This window comes from Pithys albifrons, chromosome 17, assembly GCF_047495875.1.
Source record: "Pithys albifrons albifrons isolate INPA30051 chromosome 17, PitAlb_v1, whole genome shotgun sequence".
Lineage (NCBI taxonomy): Eukaryota > Metazoa > Chordata > Aves > Passeriformes > Thamnophilidae > Pithys > Pithys albifrons.
Window position 1 is genome coordinate 11,836,661 of NC_092474.1, and position 15,474 is coordinate 11,852,134.

The 15,474-nt window shown below is 49.7% G+C and overlaps 1 protein-coding gene across 1 annotated transcript in view; it reads right to left on the bottom strand.

The window, feature by feature from the left end:
• RBM19 (RNA binding motif protein 19) overlaps positions 1-15,474 on the bottom strand; it is a 65,300-nt gene that overhangs the window by 19,194 nt on the left and 30,632 nt on the right. Inside the window, exon 22 of the mRNA XM_071571876.1 lies at positions 3,534-3,639. Within this exon, the coding sequence (XP_071427977.1) occupies positions 3,534-3,639 (106 nt within the window). The remainder of the gene's footprint in view (positions 1-3,533; positions 3,640-15,474) is intronic.

The window sequence follows — 15,474 nt, forward strand, 5'->3', positions numbered from 1 at the left end:
AAGGCTATAGAACCCTGGCAAATTTCCTCACAGGCCCCTTTTGCTTTCCAAACACTTCAGGGATTGCATGAAAACCCTATGGACTTCTCCCCTTTTCCTAAACATTTTTTGAGTATGATTTTGCAGAGTTGGGTTCAAGCTTAACATTCTGGCTCAGCACAGCAGCATTTTGTCACTAGCTCTGAATGCAGCTTGGGCAGGGCTATGGCCCAGGAGGCTCTAGGATGGAGAGGTGGACAGAGCAGGGAAAACTGGAAAGGGAAAGGCTGGAAGAGCAGCTTAAGAATGTCTGTGGGATTCAGAAAGGAAATTTCAAAATGAAAGGGTGGCAAATAGACTCACATGAAGCCTGGGCTGTTGGGATGAGACAGACAGTGCTCAGGAGCAGATCCTGCCGCGCCAGGGCAATGGAAAGGCAGAGATCAGAGACTGGTCCATTGCGTGTGTCACCCCCAGGTGTGACAGCTCCATCCCTAAGTGCTGTGTTAATTTGGAGGACAGGGCTGCTCTGCCTATAGATTCCCCCTTGCCCTATTAAATACTCAAGCCGAAGAGCCTTCAGGCTGGAATCATTAGAGGGACAAAGGGTCAACAACATTAGGAGATTGATAAATATCCCTTCCTCATAAGAACCAGTCCCAACTGAGGATGCTCTCTGCAATGCCAGCTGCACACAAGGATTTTTCCTTCTGTGTGAGTGCATTTTTAAAGCGTTGACTGTCTTTCCCAAATGGGCAATTTCTATTTGGAGACCAGATGTATTTTTATATCAACAGGGGAGAAAAGTGGAAACTCGGCTTTCAGTTAATAGTTCAAAAATAAAAACAATTCCACAACAACTCTGCACAGGGAACATCAGGAAACATGAATGGTTAGTGCTTCCTCAAAGGGAGTTAATTTGTCATTGCCAGTGGATCAAAGTTCCCCTGCTCATCTCTAACTTCCATGCACTCCCAGCTAGTGGCCAGCTGGCACTGGAGGTTTAAAAACAAAGGCTGGATCAGCCTCTTTGTGAATATCACTTTGTCCCTCCCACTGCTGTCTCTGATGTGGGTTCCTACCCATTCCCTGGCTTCACACATGTGTGTGCTGTGATCTGTTAAATGTTCACGACACAGGAGAGAGAGGGCTGCTGATTTCATCTGATGGTGGTGTAACAGTCCCAGTCGAGGTCCATCCATCACCCTGGGAGCCGTCAAACGCCCCCAGAGACAGCCCTGGCCACAAACGTCACCATGGGAAAGCCAGGAGTGAGACTGGGGCTCTGAAACTGGGGCTCTGAAGGATGAACAGATGATGGGGATAAGATACTGCCACCAGCAGCATTCCATGCTCTGCAGGTACATCACCTTCCTGGGCAGGCAAGGTGACCCACAGCCTGATGCTCACCCCTTCATGGACAACACCTTTTGACAGGGTTGGCTCTCCTCAAACAGGTGGCAGAACATCAGGGGATGCTGAGGAGACAAAACCAAGCCTGATGGGACAGATCTGCAGGCACAGCATCAGGGAGTTTGGAGGGGGAGCCCTGCATCTCTATCCCGGCTTTGGAAAATCTCCATGTGCGCTCCCACAGCAGCCGTGGTTGTTCAGAGAAAAGACAAACACGGGAGGTCACAGGCTTTAAATGCCCAACAAAGGCAGCCTAACTATTCTATTACAAGCCCATCATGTTTTCTAAGATGCTTATAAGCGATTTCCAGATTACCACTCTGCGCAAAAACGTCACAGCTATTCAGCTCAGAGGTCTCCAGGCCCACTCCCCTCCTCTCTCATTTCACTAAGCAATAAACTTTATGCCAATTATGACCATGTTTACAATATTCAGGATCCTATTCATCAATACACCGTGCATCCTTTTCCAGATGGCCAATGGAGTGTACTTGATGTGCCACTTGTGAGACAATTAAATCCCTCAAAGAGATGAGGGTGGAAAAAAATATGAAGAAGGAAGAAGCACTGCTTTGCTGGAAAAGAAGAAAACTCCACTGAGAGCTCTTCCAAAGGGCAACCTGTTCCCTATATGCTCACACCCCACAGCTCTGTGAGCTCTGGAAGCAGTGTCCTGATCCAGAGCCCTGTCTGGCTCACTTCCCTCACCAGCCATAGATGGGTTTCCTACAACTGAGATTCCTGTTTCTCCAGTGCAGCTGGAATCAGCCACTGGGTCCCTGAGGGGATAAAGAAGGATGGGAGGCAAACACTGAGCCTGTGCCTGTTTCCTCCAGAAACCAGCAGAAAAGTGGGTGCTGCCTCATCATCCCCCACCACAAACTGAGCAGCAGTAAAGAACCAGCCAGGTCTCTCTATGCAACTTTCCATCAACTAAAATTTCCTTAGGAAAAGATTAATTCAAAAACAAGAAATAAAGCCTGAACAATGGTGGAGTGAAGCAGAGGTGAACTTTGAGCAGAGCCATGGGCACAGCTCACAGTGCAGGAAGGGGAACCAGGCTCCTGGGGGGCTCACTGCACTCCAGGCTGCCCAGCCAGCAGGTCCTCAAGGGGAGGATGAAAGCTGAGCAGAGGGAAGTTTGAATTAGGATCAATACAGGACTAACAAAGAAACTCCATGTACTGTGTTATATGGGAGGTCAGACTGGAATGGATGATCTAATAGTCCCTTGTGATCTCAGATCAATGAATCCTGTCTAAAAATATAAACACAGCCTATGCTGGGCCTCCCTCTCCTCTCTCATTCATCTCTGCTCACAGGCTTGAAAATTTGGAGTTCTGGAGAGTCAGTGGAGCCATGTGGTCCTTCCCTTCAGCAATAACATCCGGAGGTTGCTGCCTACAACCACTCTCTTTCAGATACTGTATCCACCCTGCTCTGCTGCTGGGAGTACCCACAGTAGGAACAAGGACCTTCTTCTGCCCACTGCACCAGAGCTCATGCCTGCTCCAGCCTGCTCAGGAGCCTTTAGCAAAGGGTAAGAGCAGGATACTACAGGCAGGGTACAATCCCCTTGTTTCTGCTGCAAGCATGGAACTTAAAACTTACAGGAAAGCTTTAAAAAAATAAATGAACTAGACTAATTCACAATGGATGCTCTTCTGGTACACTCACTATGAAAGCACCAGGGTAAGGCTGCTCATGGCAGGGGTCTCAATACTCACAGAGGAACTGATGAACACAAGCCTCAAGCAGTTTTCAAATCAGTAAACAGCCACAATATCCAAAACTCCCCTAAAACCAAGGTGGTAGTGAAGATGGAACATACACAAATATTCCTGATATGTTAATGTTGTGTTAAAACCATACTTTCTCACCTTGCTGCTGACAAACCTGAAAAACAAACTCGTTTTCTCAGTTGCACCAAATTCATCCCCATTATGGTCTAGGCTGGAGTTTCTGCCACGTAACCTCCAGTGGCTGCCCATGGGGTGGTTTCAGTACAGCTTTGCTGGGAATGGATTGAGCTTTGCTCCAAATCTGGGATAAGCCTCAGCAGGACAGAGCCTCCAGGCTCCCTTCCTCACCTGCTCCCAGACCTGCCTGTGAATATCCCAGAGGGGAGGACTACAACTCACCTTGGCATCCTGCTTGGTGACGAAATCCACAAACCCAAAGCCCCGGTGGGATCCCGATCCTGCCATTTTCTTGGGCAGCCGGACAGTCTTCAGCTCTCCAAAGGTGCTGTGAATCAGAGAGGGAAAAGCAAAGGCAGCGTGAGATCAAGGAGAGAACCATCATTTTATCACAAACCTTGGCAGTGCCGGTTGCAGATCTGCATTGCTGTGGACGCAGGCGAATCTGGGCTCAGGTGTCCTGCAGCCAACTCTGCTTCCCTGTAAACCCCATGACCAAAGAACCCACTAACAACTACAAACTCAGCTTGGATTTCAAGGATCATCCTTACTGGTCACAAATCTTAACAAAGCAAAAAACTTCTTTAATAAAACTACTATGCTTCCCCTTCCTTCAGGAGATCCAGCCTGCATGCCATGCCCTGTTCAGGCTGGGCAAAGAGCATCCCCAGGTTACCAGGAGGCAGTGCTGCTCCAAATGCCCACCAAAACAGATTTACTTGCACCTCTGGAGAGGAACTGGAGTGCACAGGATACGGACATGAGACACAGAACTGCCCCACAGGGACCTATTCTCTTTCCAGAATAGGTCCTCCATGCCCAGAGGTGTCTGGGGACACAAAGGTGTCACCTCCCTACTCCACAGATCCTGGGCATCAGTTTTAAGACTACATTTCTTTGCTGTAACACTTCAGTTGGGTACCTGCCTTTCCCATCCTGCAGCCAGCCATCCAGTCTCTGGGCTTGAATAAACCGGTTTTATTTAGGCCTGCTGATGTACAAAATGAAACAGGAGAAACCAGCAGACCCAAGTCCTGCACAACAAACTCCAGATCCAACAGCATTTCAGACAAGTTTGTGAGTGTCAATGGAAAGTCAGGAATGGGGAGATGCAATGAGGCTGGTGAAGAGACTGGAGCACAAGTCCTGTGAGGAGCGGCTGAGGGAGCTGTGGTTGTTCAGCCTGGAAAAGAGGAGGCTTGGGGGAGACCTTACCCCTCTCTACCACTACCTGAAAGGAAGGTGTAGCCAGGTAGGTATCAGTCTTTTCTCCCAGGCAACCAGCAGTAGGGCAAGAGGGCACAGTCTTAAGCTTCACCAGGGAGGGTTTAGGCTAGACTTTAGGAAGAAATTCTTTAGAAAGAGAGTGATTGGGCATTGGAATGAGCTGCCCAGGGAGATGGTGGAGTCACTGTCCCTGGAGGTGTTTGAGAGGAGACTGGATGTGGTACTTAGTGCTATGGTCTAGTTGATAAGGTGGTGTTGGGTCAAAGGTTGGACTCAATGATCTCAGAGGTATTCCCCAACCTAGTTGATTCTGTGGTTCTGTAACTGGTGTGGGGTAAGACTGGCAGCACCTGTGCTCTGCAGAAACCTTGTCCTGACATACCAGTGTCCAGAGAAGGAACTTGTGCACACAGCCATCCCACCAGGGGTCCCACCTTGTCCAAAAAGCCTGAAAACAGCCCCAAAGGCAGCGCTTGCTGGACACTCCTCTCCAGTGCCATCCCCTGGAGAAATTGCAGGACAAAGCTAATGCTTTCCCTGCTGCTGAGCTCCTGCTTCCCCTTCTCCTCCCCTCCCCATGCACCAATTTATCAAACACATATGCACAAACTACAGGCAATAAATATTTAATGTGGCCAGGTCTGAAGAGATGTGTTATTTTATTTGAAAATCTACACACAGGCATGCATACACAAAAGGAGCCTGGGATACAGCAGTGCCAAAGAGCACCTGGGAATAAACACAGTAAAGGCCATAAATGCTCTCGTGAAATGATATAAGCTAAATCCTGGGAGTTAACCTGGTGCACTGGCAGCATGACCAGGCATTCATCCACCCAATTTCCTTAGGCAACGTGGTGTGTAAATGTACCATTATGAAGCCTCGAAATGAATCTGCACGTCTCCTGCTCGGTGCTTTCCCTCCCTCTCTCCCTCCTGCTCCCTTTGAGCTGGAGCTCCGCAAAAAAACAAACAAACAAACCCGAGCGGAGGCGAGGGAGCAGCCTCGGCTGGTGGGGATGCTCGGCTCCAGCAGCAGCAGGAGCACTGTGGGGTTTCCAGCAGCAGGAGGGTTCTCCTGTAAGGGGGTGGGGGTGACAGGGATGCCCAAGATTGCAGAGGTGGCTCCTCTTGCTTGGCACACCCCCTGGAGCATCTTAAATGCCATAGTTGCATAAGGTTGGATGAGGTAACAAGAGAGGTCCTGGCCCAAGGAGATGACCATCTAGCTAGGCAGGAGGCAGGGGAGCTCTTGCTCCAATCTATTTCTCTGTGGAAAACATCATGGGCACTGCTGGAGGGAGCAGAGTATTTGTTAAAGGAATAGGACCAGAGTATTTGCTCAAAGGGAAGCCTCAGACAACACTCACCCTCTATGCTAAAACACCATGTGGCCCTCTGACACCCAATACACAGGACGGGCAAGGAGGTGACCACAGGAGCAGGACTCCAAGGCTGAGTGTCCCACAGAAGATGTGCTAACCCACATCAGCTTGGGCAGAGGTGGGAGAATTTGGCTCTTCTTTCCTCCCCAGCTCTGAGCAGTCTGAGTGACCCACACTGGGAGATGTAGAGGTGGTGGGGACCTGACCCAGAGCTGGGCTGGCCACAAGCATCTGCCTGGGCAGACAGCTTGGGGGAAGGACAGTGGTACCAAGAGAAGAATCCGGGGAGCAGGCAAAGGGGGAGGGGAGGAAGGGAAGCTGAGGGGCACAGTGGAAACAGGGCTGACCCCACTGGGGCTGTGGAGCAGAACGTCCCCCCCACTGTGGCGCTAATTAGACACCACAACACAGCAATTACCATCCCGGGAGCTGCGAATGAAGTGGAGAGCTCCGGCCTTTAATGTTCTCCTCTCCAGTGCCAGGCAGAGACTCACACCTCTCTTTTCCAATTATTTCCTCTGGATTTAGGGGGAGAGAGGTAGAGGGAACCCAATTACCCCCTGCAGTGCCAGGCTCCCAGTGCCCAGGGACTCCAGGTGCTGCCATGTTTGTTCCCATTACAGATGCATCCAAACTTCAGCCTTCCAGCTCCGGGACAGCAGTGCATGGATCATGCTATGGACAAAGCCACAGGAGTGGGGATGGCAGAAGGAAAAGGGATGGAGCACATTGCCCAAATAAAACCAGAGTGTGATGCCAAGGAATGGAAGAAAGCAGTTCTACTGCAACATCCCATCAAACTGCTTGAAAACATGTGCTCCCAGGGGCTGGGACGGCAGGGGAATCACAGCACCTCAGAACAGGTGTCACTGCCAGCTCCTTCCCCTTCTAGCACAGAGCTCCAAGGGGCACAGATGGAGTGAAAAAAAGCCCACACATGACAGGTGGGATTCCTCTGGGAGCTGACATCTCTATCCTGTCAAACTGGACAGAGATCACAAAGTGCTGGCACCAAATTGTGCTGCTGATGTGGAGCACAGCACCGTGCCAGGCTCCTCACCCCAAGCACGATGGTCTACAGGGAAGTTCCTGGAATCAGTGTGAGTGTGAAACCTGAGTGCTTTCTGGATTTGTACTCACCACCATCCATGCCTTCTCCAAGTGATTGTGAGCCCCTGCACCAAGGCTGAAGGATCTGGGGGTAGTGGGAGCAAAGACCATTCCATCTTGAGACATTGACTTGTTTACAGTCAGTCTGGTTTAACCTTGTAGAAGATTGTAACCTCCCTCCTGGTGAGGCCTGTTCCCATTAGACCTACTGAGGCTGGATTTCTGCCTGGGGCTGGATTTCTAGCAGGACACTCCTACAGTTCCTGGTAGCACTGCACCAGGCTGGGATTTCACCCGTAACAAATGCAGCCAAGGTGTGCAACAAACTCAAATCTCTTGCATGAATGACCTCCCCATGGAGCTGCTCACAATTAATACGGGCAGGTTTGGGGCAGGGAGGGGGCAAAAGCAAAGAATTTTGCCACAGAGGTGGAGGGATTGCAAAGACCCTGGTGACCTGCCATGAACGTGGCTGTTGCATTACCTCTCACCTTCCTTCCCCACTTCATGAAAAATGGTGTCCAAACAGCTGTTCTCTGCATTCCCAAGTGCAGTCAGGGCCTGAAGGGGAGGGCAGAGGTGTGGGTGGGTCTGAAGGACGGGGCTCTGCCTGGGTTCCCCTCTCCCTGCAGGCATCCTGCCAGCCAGGCTGGCAACTCCATCCTCACGCCTCCCCTCGCTCTCCCAGGCCTGGCACATTTTCCCTCCATTGGCTGGAAGCGATGACAGCCCTGAACGAACACTGCAACTACTATTTCCTAAACAAGAACCTTTGTTTTGTGCTGATCCAGATTTACTGGGAAACCAGTAAAAGCCTGTTCTGGCCCTGGCTGAATGATGATCTGCAGGGCTGCAGAATAAAGACAGCCACAACCTCTCCCTCGACTAGTCACTCATTCCAAGCTCAGCAGAAACACGGAATGTTACCAGAGATGCCAGAAGGGACATCCCCTCCCTCCCAACCATGAGGGATTCAGCACTTCTACATGGCAATGTTGCTTTCCTGATGCTTTGGCAGCTCTTCCAGTGATGCCATAGTCATCCTGCTTCCCTGGCTCAACAGAGGGAAGAAAAGTAGATTTCTCCTCCATGCTGTAAGATGTACACTGCAAGCTGGCTGCAGGTCAGAGGAACATCACTCCTTGGGATTGTAATTATATCCTTCTGGCACAGGCCAGCTGGGAGGCAAGTCCTTTGCCTGCTAATTATAGGACATTATATTGCTATTAAACCGAGCACATTCCAGCTCAGAGACAACACACTGCTCACTTGGCTTTGCCTGTTTACCAGAAGGTGCCTGCATATCCTTCACCAGCACAGCCCAGCAAACATAGCACAGATGACAGGCATACAGGTGGTCTCCAGAAACCCTCTTCCCTCCTGTGCCAGTATGACACACAATTTCCTACCCTGCAGCTCTCTCCCCTTCCATCATTGCTCTCCTGCAACAGGCACAGCCCCACACCCTCTGTGCCAGTCTTGCCAGGGACACCAGTCCTCTTCTGCCACTGATTCCTTCACCTCTTTTCACAGCATCTTCTCTTTCTTCACTGTCCCTCAGTGCCCAGTGTGTAAGTCTGGCTCCATCACAGCTTCAGGCAGCTGTGACGGTCACTTGCATGTGTTTGTTCATGGGACAGGGACCTTCAGATAAACATGGAATCTCAGCATGGTTTGGGTTGGGAGGGAGCTTAAAGATTACCTCATTCCAGCCCTCTGACATGGGCAGGGGCACCTTTCACTAGCCCAGCTTGCTCCAAGCCCTATCCAGCCTGGCCCTGAACACTTCCAGGGATGGGGCAGCCACAGATTCTCTGGGCAACCTGTGCCAGGGCCTGCCCACCCTCACAGGGAAGGATTTCTTCCCAAGTAAAGAATTTCTTCCTAAGAAGTTGTAAACATCTCTCCAGCTGTGAAGCATCCCCTTCATTTCAACTCCCCACCCGTCTCAATAGCAACATTTAAACTGCAAGATCCTTGGGACAAGCCAAGATCTGACCTGAAGGTATTTTCAAGTCACAAACACACAGATGTGTTCATCACGCTTGATCTTGGTGCACCCCAAGCCATGAGCTGAATAAGGCCTCCTGTTTGCCAGGTTCTGTAGGGGAAAGCACACCTGATACCATGAATCCATGCCATGGTGGGAGAGACCAACCACTGTCCACTGCCAGAAGAGCAGAACTTCTTGGAGAACAAACAAAAAAGTCACCTTTAGGTTTCCGCAGACAACTACAGAGATGTCACTAAATGGGATCATTCTAAATCCCCCTCTGGTTTATATCTCTTCAAGAAAAACAAACTAGCAATAATGGGTTGGAAAACTGATCCTGAAAACCTCTAGCAAGGCTGCCAACCTTCTTGTTGCTTTCCATCTACTGCCACCACCTCCTCCTTCTCTCCTCTTGCTGCCTTCCCATCCCAAGCCCTGCCACTGCCTAAATCCCCCCTTGTGACTGCTGGCAGCCCTAGGGCAGAGCTCAGGCAGCATGACCACTTATCAGAAATGACTCTGGGCAGGGATGATGAGTCCAAAAAGAGACACAGGTCCTTGCCTTGCCTTCCCTCCCTGCACAGCCTCATCCCCAGGAGCAGGCTGCAGCCACACGTCAGCCCAGCAGAATTCACTCAATCGCTTTGCAATGGTCGTCTTCATTTTATTATTTCTCCCTCCTTGCCCTCAAACAGGACCTTACCTCCCCCAGAAAATTATGTCCCTGCCAGTCTCTGCCTCTGCACCCATTTGCTGATTATAAGGGGGAGAAAAAAAATGTAATAATGGTCCTTTTTCTTTCTTCCTCCTTTAGGAACGCAGGACCCTGGCAAATGGTTTTGCCCCTGGGCTGAGCCATGGCCAGTTCCACCCCCTGCATGAGAGAGTTAATGGAATACGCAGTGGAAGGTCCCTCCCGCCTCCCGCTCCAGGACTTCAGCTGACTCCAGTACAGCTAATCCCATTACAAGAAAATAACGTGGATAATTCAAGCTAATGAAATCGTTACAAGAATGTGGACAGCCAGGGGTGGACATTCAGAGCCAATTTAACACTCCTTGGTGTTGTTATCCCCAGCACAGGAAATATCTGAAAGGAGGAAGGGAAAGGAAAGAGGGAGGAAAAAAAGCCTTCCTCTCTTGTTAGCTTAAATCCTGTTAGAGAGTTCAGGAATTAATCTGCCACTTATCTCCCCTATTACCATTATCATCACCATCATCATCAATAACGTCTCCTCGGTAACCTCTGAAAATTAGCAAATGAAGGCGCAGGAAGGCAGGGCGGGAGCGAAGCCTCTGGATACACTGAGCCAAGTCAAACTGTCACTGCCTCCAGCTCTGCAAGAGCCACGGCTGGGGGGACTTGGCAGCAGAGCAGGTGTCCCAGTGGCCCCCCAGCCCACGGCTGCACAGATGAAGTGACACTGGAAAGCAGGTCCCCACTGCAGAGCTGATCCTTCACTGCTGCAGCAGCTCCTTGCCTGCACTGGACACACCTGCTGGATACCCAAATCACCTCCAAAATCCCTAGGAAAAGCAAGCGAGACACAGGATGGGAACAGCCATGTCTGCGCCTTGTTCTTTACTACACGGATCATCAGTTTTTCCAGCTTCCTCTCCTCTTTGCCCAGGAGCACTGCCTTTGTTTGGAGGCCTCTTGATCTGCTGCCGCAGCAAACGTGGGTCTCGCTTTATGTGATTCCTTTTTCAGTGCCAGCCCTGTGCTGCCGAGGGAAGTGCTGCTGTCTTCTCCAAGCTCAGCTGCTCCAAGTGACGGACCCCTTCCCTAGCCCAGTTTCCTGGGGAAGACCTGCCCACGCTGCACAAAGCCTCCTGGGGCAGGTCCAAAGCCAGGCTCCCCTCTTGACCACCCACACCGAGGGAAGCCAAGCACAGAGGGCACGTGTCCGAGTTCAGCCACAGCATTTCATCACAAATCACTCCTTTGGCACCAACCATTTCCAGGCAGGAGCTGCGGGTCATGCTGAAATTCATGGATGCAGTGGGGTATCACCTGAGCAAAGCACAGCCCTGTCTGCTTTGGGTTGGAGCTGTGGAAAGCTTCACCATGACAAGATTTTGGAGCTGTTCAAGCCTGTACCCTCAGCTCATGTGGAATACCAAGTGTTCTAATGCATCTTATATTTTCAGCTGGATATGGGTGATTCCTACCTGTCCCTTTCCTGCACTGCTGGGTAATGGCAGGAAAGGGTCACAGAGCCCCTCCAGAGGCAGCTGCTTTCCCAGGGTGCTGCCACCTCATCCCAGCCAGCATATGATGTCATACTCTCCCCAAAACCCCTGCAATGTGTTCCCTGGAATCTTTAAGTGCATGACAGAGTAGTGAAATAACAAAGTGAAGGGATGGGGAGACACTCCCACATCTGCCCACAGACAAGAATCTCTCTGAAACACAGTTTCTCAAACAGGAGTCCTATGTAAAGGGTTCACAAAATTCAGGAGTGGCATTCTCAAACCAGAAGGCTCTCCAGGATTGGTGATGACTGTCAGGTCTGGACAAGGCAGAGGTGAGCATTAAATGATGCTGCATCTCCCCAAGGAGCTCAATAGCCAGCAGTGATGCTGGGGAGGAAATGGGGACTCCAGGCCCCTTTCCAGCCTCTGCTTCCCATACAGGTGACCTTGCAATACCTCACCTGTCCCATTTTTCCAGCTCACTGCCTACAAAGCCACAGCTGCTGCCTACCCACCTCACAGATGTACAACCCTTCAATCAATCCATGAAGTCAGCAGAGAGACTTGTAAATTTAAAACAAAACCTGTGCAACATAAATTTGGTACAACAGAGGAAGCAAATGCCTCATGGCAAAGGCAGCAGGAAAGCTGGAAGTGCTGCAAAAAGTGTAAACTGGTCTTGTAAGAGAGAGAAGCCACCCAAGGATTTCTTTTGGATGGGAAAATTGGAGTCAGAGAAAGGTGCACAAGCAGCACGTTGCTGAGGGTTGTGGTGGTGGGACACATCGTGTCCAGCCTGGGTGGCCATGCCCTCCTTTTCATAGACTCATGGAACGGTTTGGGTTGGAATGGACCTTAAAGATCAGCTCATTCAACCTCCTGTCATGGAGAGGGACACCTTCCATTAGCCCAGGTTGCTCCAAGCCCCTTTCAGCCAGGCCTTGGACACTTCCAGGGATGGGGCAGCCACAGCTTCACCAGGCAACCTGTGCCAGGGCCTCACCACCCTCATAGGGAAGAATTTTTTCCCAATATCCCATCTAACCCTGCTCTCTGTTAGTGTGAGGCTACTCTGTCCCATAAACAGAATCTCTGATATGTCACAGAGCGGAATTTTCCACCTTTCTGCCACTGCAGCACCAATAACACCTTTCCCCATTTCTCTATTTCCACCAGGCTTGGAGGAATTCTACAGCAGCCCAGTTCCCACCTTGAACCTGCCCAAACATGGCTGGAAGTGACCAATGTTTTCCAAAAGCAGCCCTGGCCATGGCAGGGGAGGGGAAGCAGGACAGACTCCCTGGGATGCGCCCGACTCCATGTGATGTCTCCGGGACGCTCTCTCGCGCACACGTCTAATTGCATCCAGACGGTGCTTTTGGCACACCTGCCACAGCAACTGTTCATCTTGCCAGCAACTTAAAGAGCATCATTTGCAAAGTTTGCTGGGAAGAAAAGCCAATTAGCATGTGATTGTGAGGCACAAAGATCCTCCAGCTTTATCTCCCCTGTGGCTGCTCGGCCAAAGACCCTTCGGTGCTAATTCCCTCCTGCTGCTCCCCCTACACCTCCCTGGCTCCTCCTGTTGGAAATACAAGGCTGTTCTTCCTCCCAAAAGAGACTCAAAAAGCAAAATGGGAGTTGTGACTTAAGCTTCACGGCAGTGTCCCACTGATGTACCTCCCACACTTCCTAGAATAACAGCAGTTGCAGCAAATGGAGAAAGTCCACAAAATCCACCTAGAAACCAATCCTGGGGAAGCTGCTCCAGCTTTTGGATTGCCCTTCCTTCCTGTATCTTCCTGGAGACAACTAAACAAAGTTTAGCTGTCTTTGAATTAATTGCATTTTTGGAACAGATCTTCTAAAATTATTTAGAGGCTCAACACCACAACTACTGTGTCAGAAACTATGTGGACATGGATGTGCTTCTTCCAATGAGATGTGCATTTACCCATAAGACTCTTTCTAATATCAAATCCCATTTTTAGTGGACCTTGGCAACAGCCTTCCTTGGAACTTATGGCAAAGTAGGACAAGAAACACAACAGTTTTGGCCCCAGACCAACAGGCAGCCGTGGGACCTTCCCTCTCCTCAAGATGCAGGACCAGAAGGCAGTGGCTGCTTCCTGTTGTTTAAATGGCTTGTTTAAAAACATAGCAAAACATTTTACCCCTCTCGATTTATTTTCCTTAACAGTTGCTTATGAGGGACCTTATCAAAAGCTTTCTGAAATTCCAAGTAAATTAGTCATTAGGCAGGTTTTCAGAACAGTAATTAGGCCACTCCATGCCCCTGATGTATTATTTACCTGAGAAGATATACATAATTAGGGCTCTTCTTTATAACTGGTATTACAGGCACTAAATTCTACTCCAGTCTATCGTGTAATTACACAATTAGGCTGCATGCTAAACAGAAAGAAACCAATCCTGAAAACCAAGCAAAAAGGGAAAAAATCACAACAGTAATTATTATTTTTTAAATCCTCCATCACCAGCACAGCAGCAAGCCTTAAAATTTTAATATCCCTCCACTTAAGTAATTTCTAACCAGGTGCTGCAACCAGGTTTGGTTTCTTAATTTTGCCACATTTAATCCTACTTTGCAAGGTTTAATGTCGTTTGGTGCCTTAAAGAGATTTGCTTTAAAGGCTGGTATAAAAAGAGGCCTTTCTCTTCCCTGGACAGCACAGATTTGCCATGCTGGAGGAAGTGGCACCGTGTTGCCTTGCAGCCTCCCTTCCCTCCTCAGGCCCCTGCTCCTCCCAGTGCATGATTATTTTTCCACAGCTCTCCTGCTCGTGGAGGCAGACAGGGACAGTTGCCATGGTATGACTGTCACAGTAATTTAGCCCTACAGAGCAGCTCCCACGCCAGAATTTCATGGGGCAGTGTGGCAAAAGGAAAGGTGGGGATGGTGGGGGGATGAGAGCCAGCCCTGGAGCCCTTGCACCAGAGGATGGGATGTGCAGAGAACCACCCAGCAGCCTCCTCATGACTTTTTTTCAAGTCATCTCAGTTGTTCCTGTCTTTCTCCTGTGTCTTTCTCTGGTCCAACTGCAACGTGAGATTTCAGCATTTTTGAGGGTGAATTCCTACCTTTGCCTGCCCACAGGAACAGGTCCTATCTGTTCACATCCATCCTGCTTTGTTTCCTGGTCCTTGCTGATAAAAGAGTGTGTACCATTGGGGTGGGGAGTTCTTTTTAATCTATCTATTGTTAGAAACCTATTTTGGAGCTGGGGAGACCAAGGAAAAGCTGCCATGAGTTGCTGAGCATGCTGACACCTCCCACAGAAGACACCTGCCTATTATCCACATTTATTTCCATGCTTTAAAGACAAGAATGATTCACTATTTAGTTAAAGCAAGAACAGACTTCCTTCTGAAATTTTACATCTCAATGCTCACAAGTTCCAAGCCAGTTCCCAAGGCACAGGGGAAGGGTCAGAACTGGCACAGGGAACATGATAAACTTTAGGAAGCCCCAGATTTAAACAGCACTGCTGGACTTGAACTCTGAAAGGGAGCTGGGAGTTCAAAGTCATCCCAAAAGAGTGTGAGCTGGTGACTCAGAGCATTTAAAGATAACTGCTGGTGGACATATCTGACTGAAGAGGTCATCCTAAACCAGGAGAGAGGTTGAAAATCCCACTCTAATATTATTCAGGTTTTGCTGCTGCTCCTTCTCTCCTCTTTTGCCATCTCACAGAGTTCTGAGCTGGTCACAGCAGGGCTCTCCTCCCCTCTGCTGCCATGGGCCAGCCCTGCCTGAGTCCTGATTTCATCTAACCAATAGCTCTCTTCTTAATCCTACCATGATTAATTTTTTTTTCTAGGGGAAACAATAGACATTCAAGTCTGCTGGAGAAAGGACCAGTTCTATCAGGACAACTGAAAAAGGATGTCTTCCCCCACATTGTACCATGCCAGGACCGAACTACCCTCCCTGTGGCAGCTCCACCTGAGATGCACAAATGAGAGGAGTAATGACCTTTATATCCCAAACCTCAGGAAATCTCAATCCTTGCACGGACTTCAATGAGAGACTCCAATGCCTGCAAAGCCTTTTGCAGAGCTCACACTCATAAGCCACAATTCTCCCCGCACACGGCACCTTGCAGGACCAGGGCTTAGGAGCCACCAAGTCACTGCCCTAATCACCAGCAGGTCAGGATTTCAAAGGAACCTGCAGCTCCAACAGCGTTGAGATTTGGGGATTTATCTCTCCTGGGCTCTTTTGAAAATCCT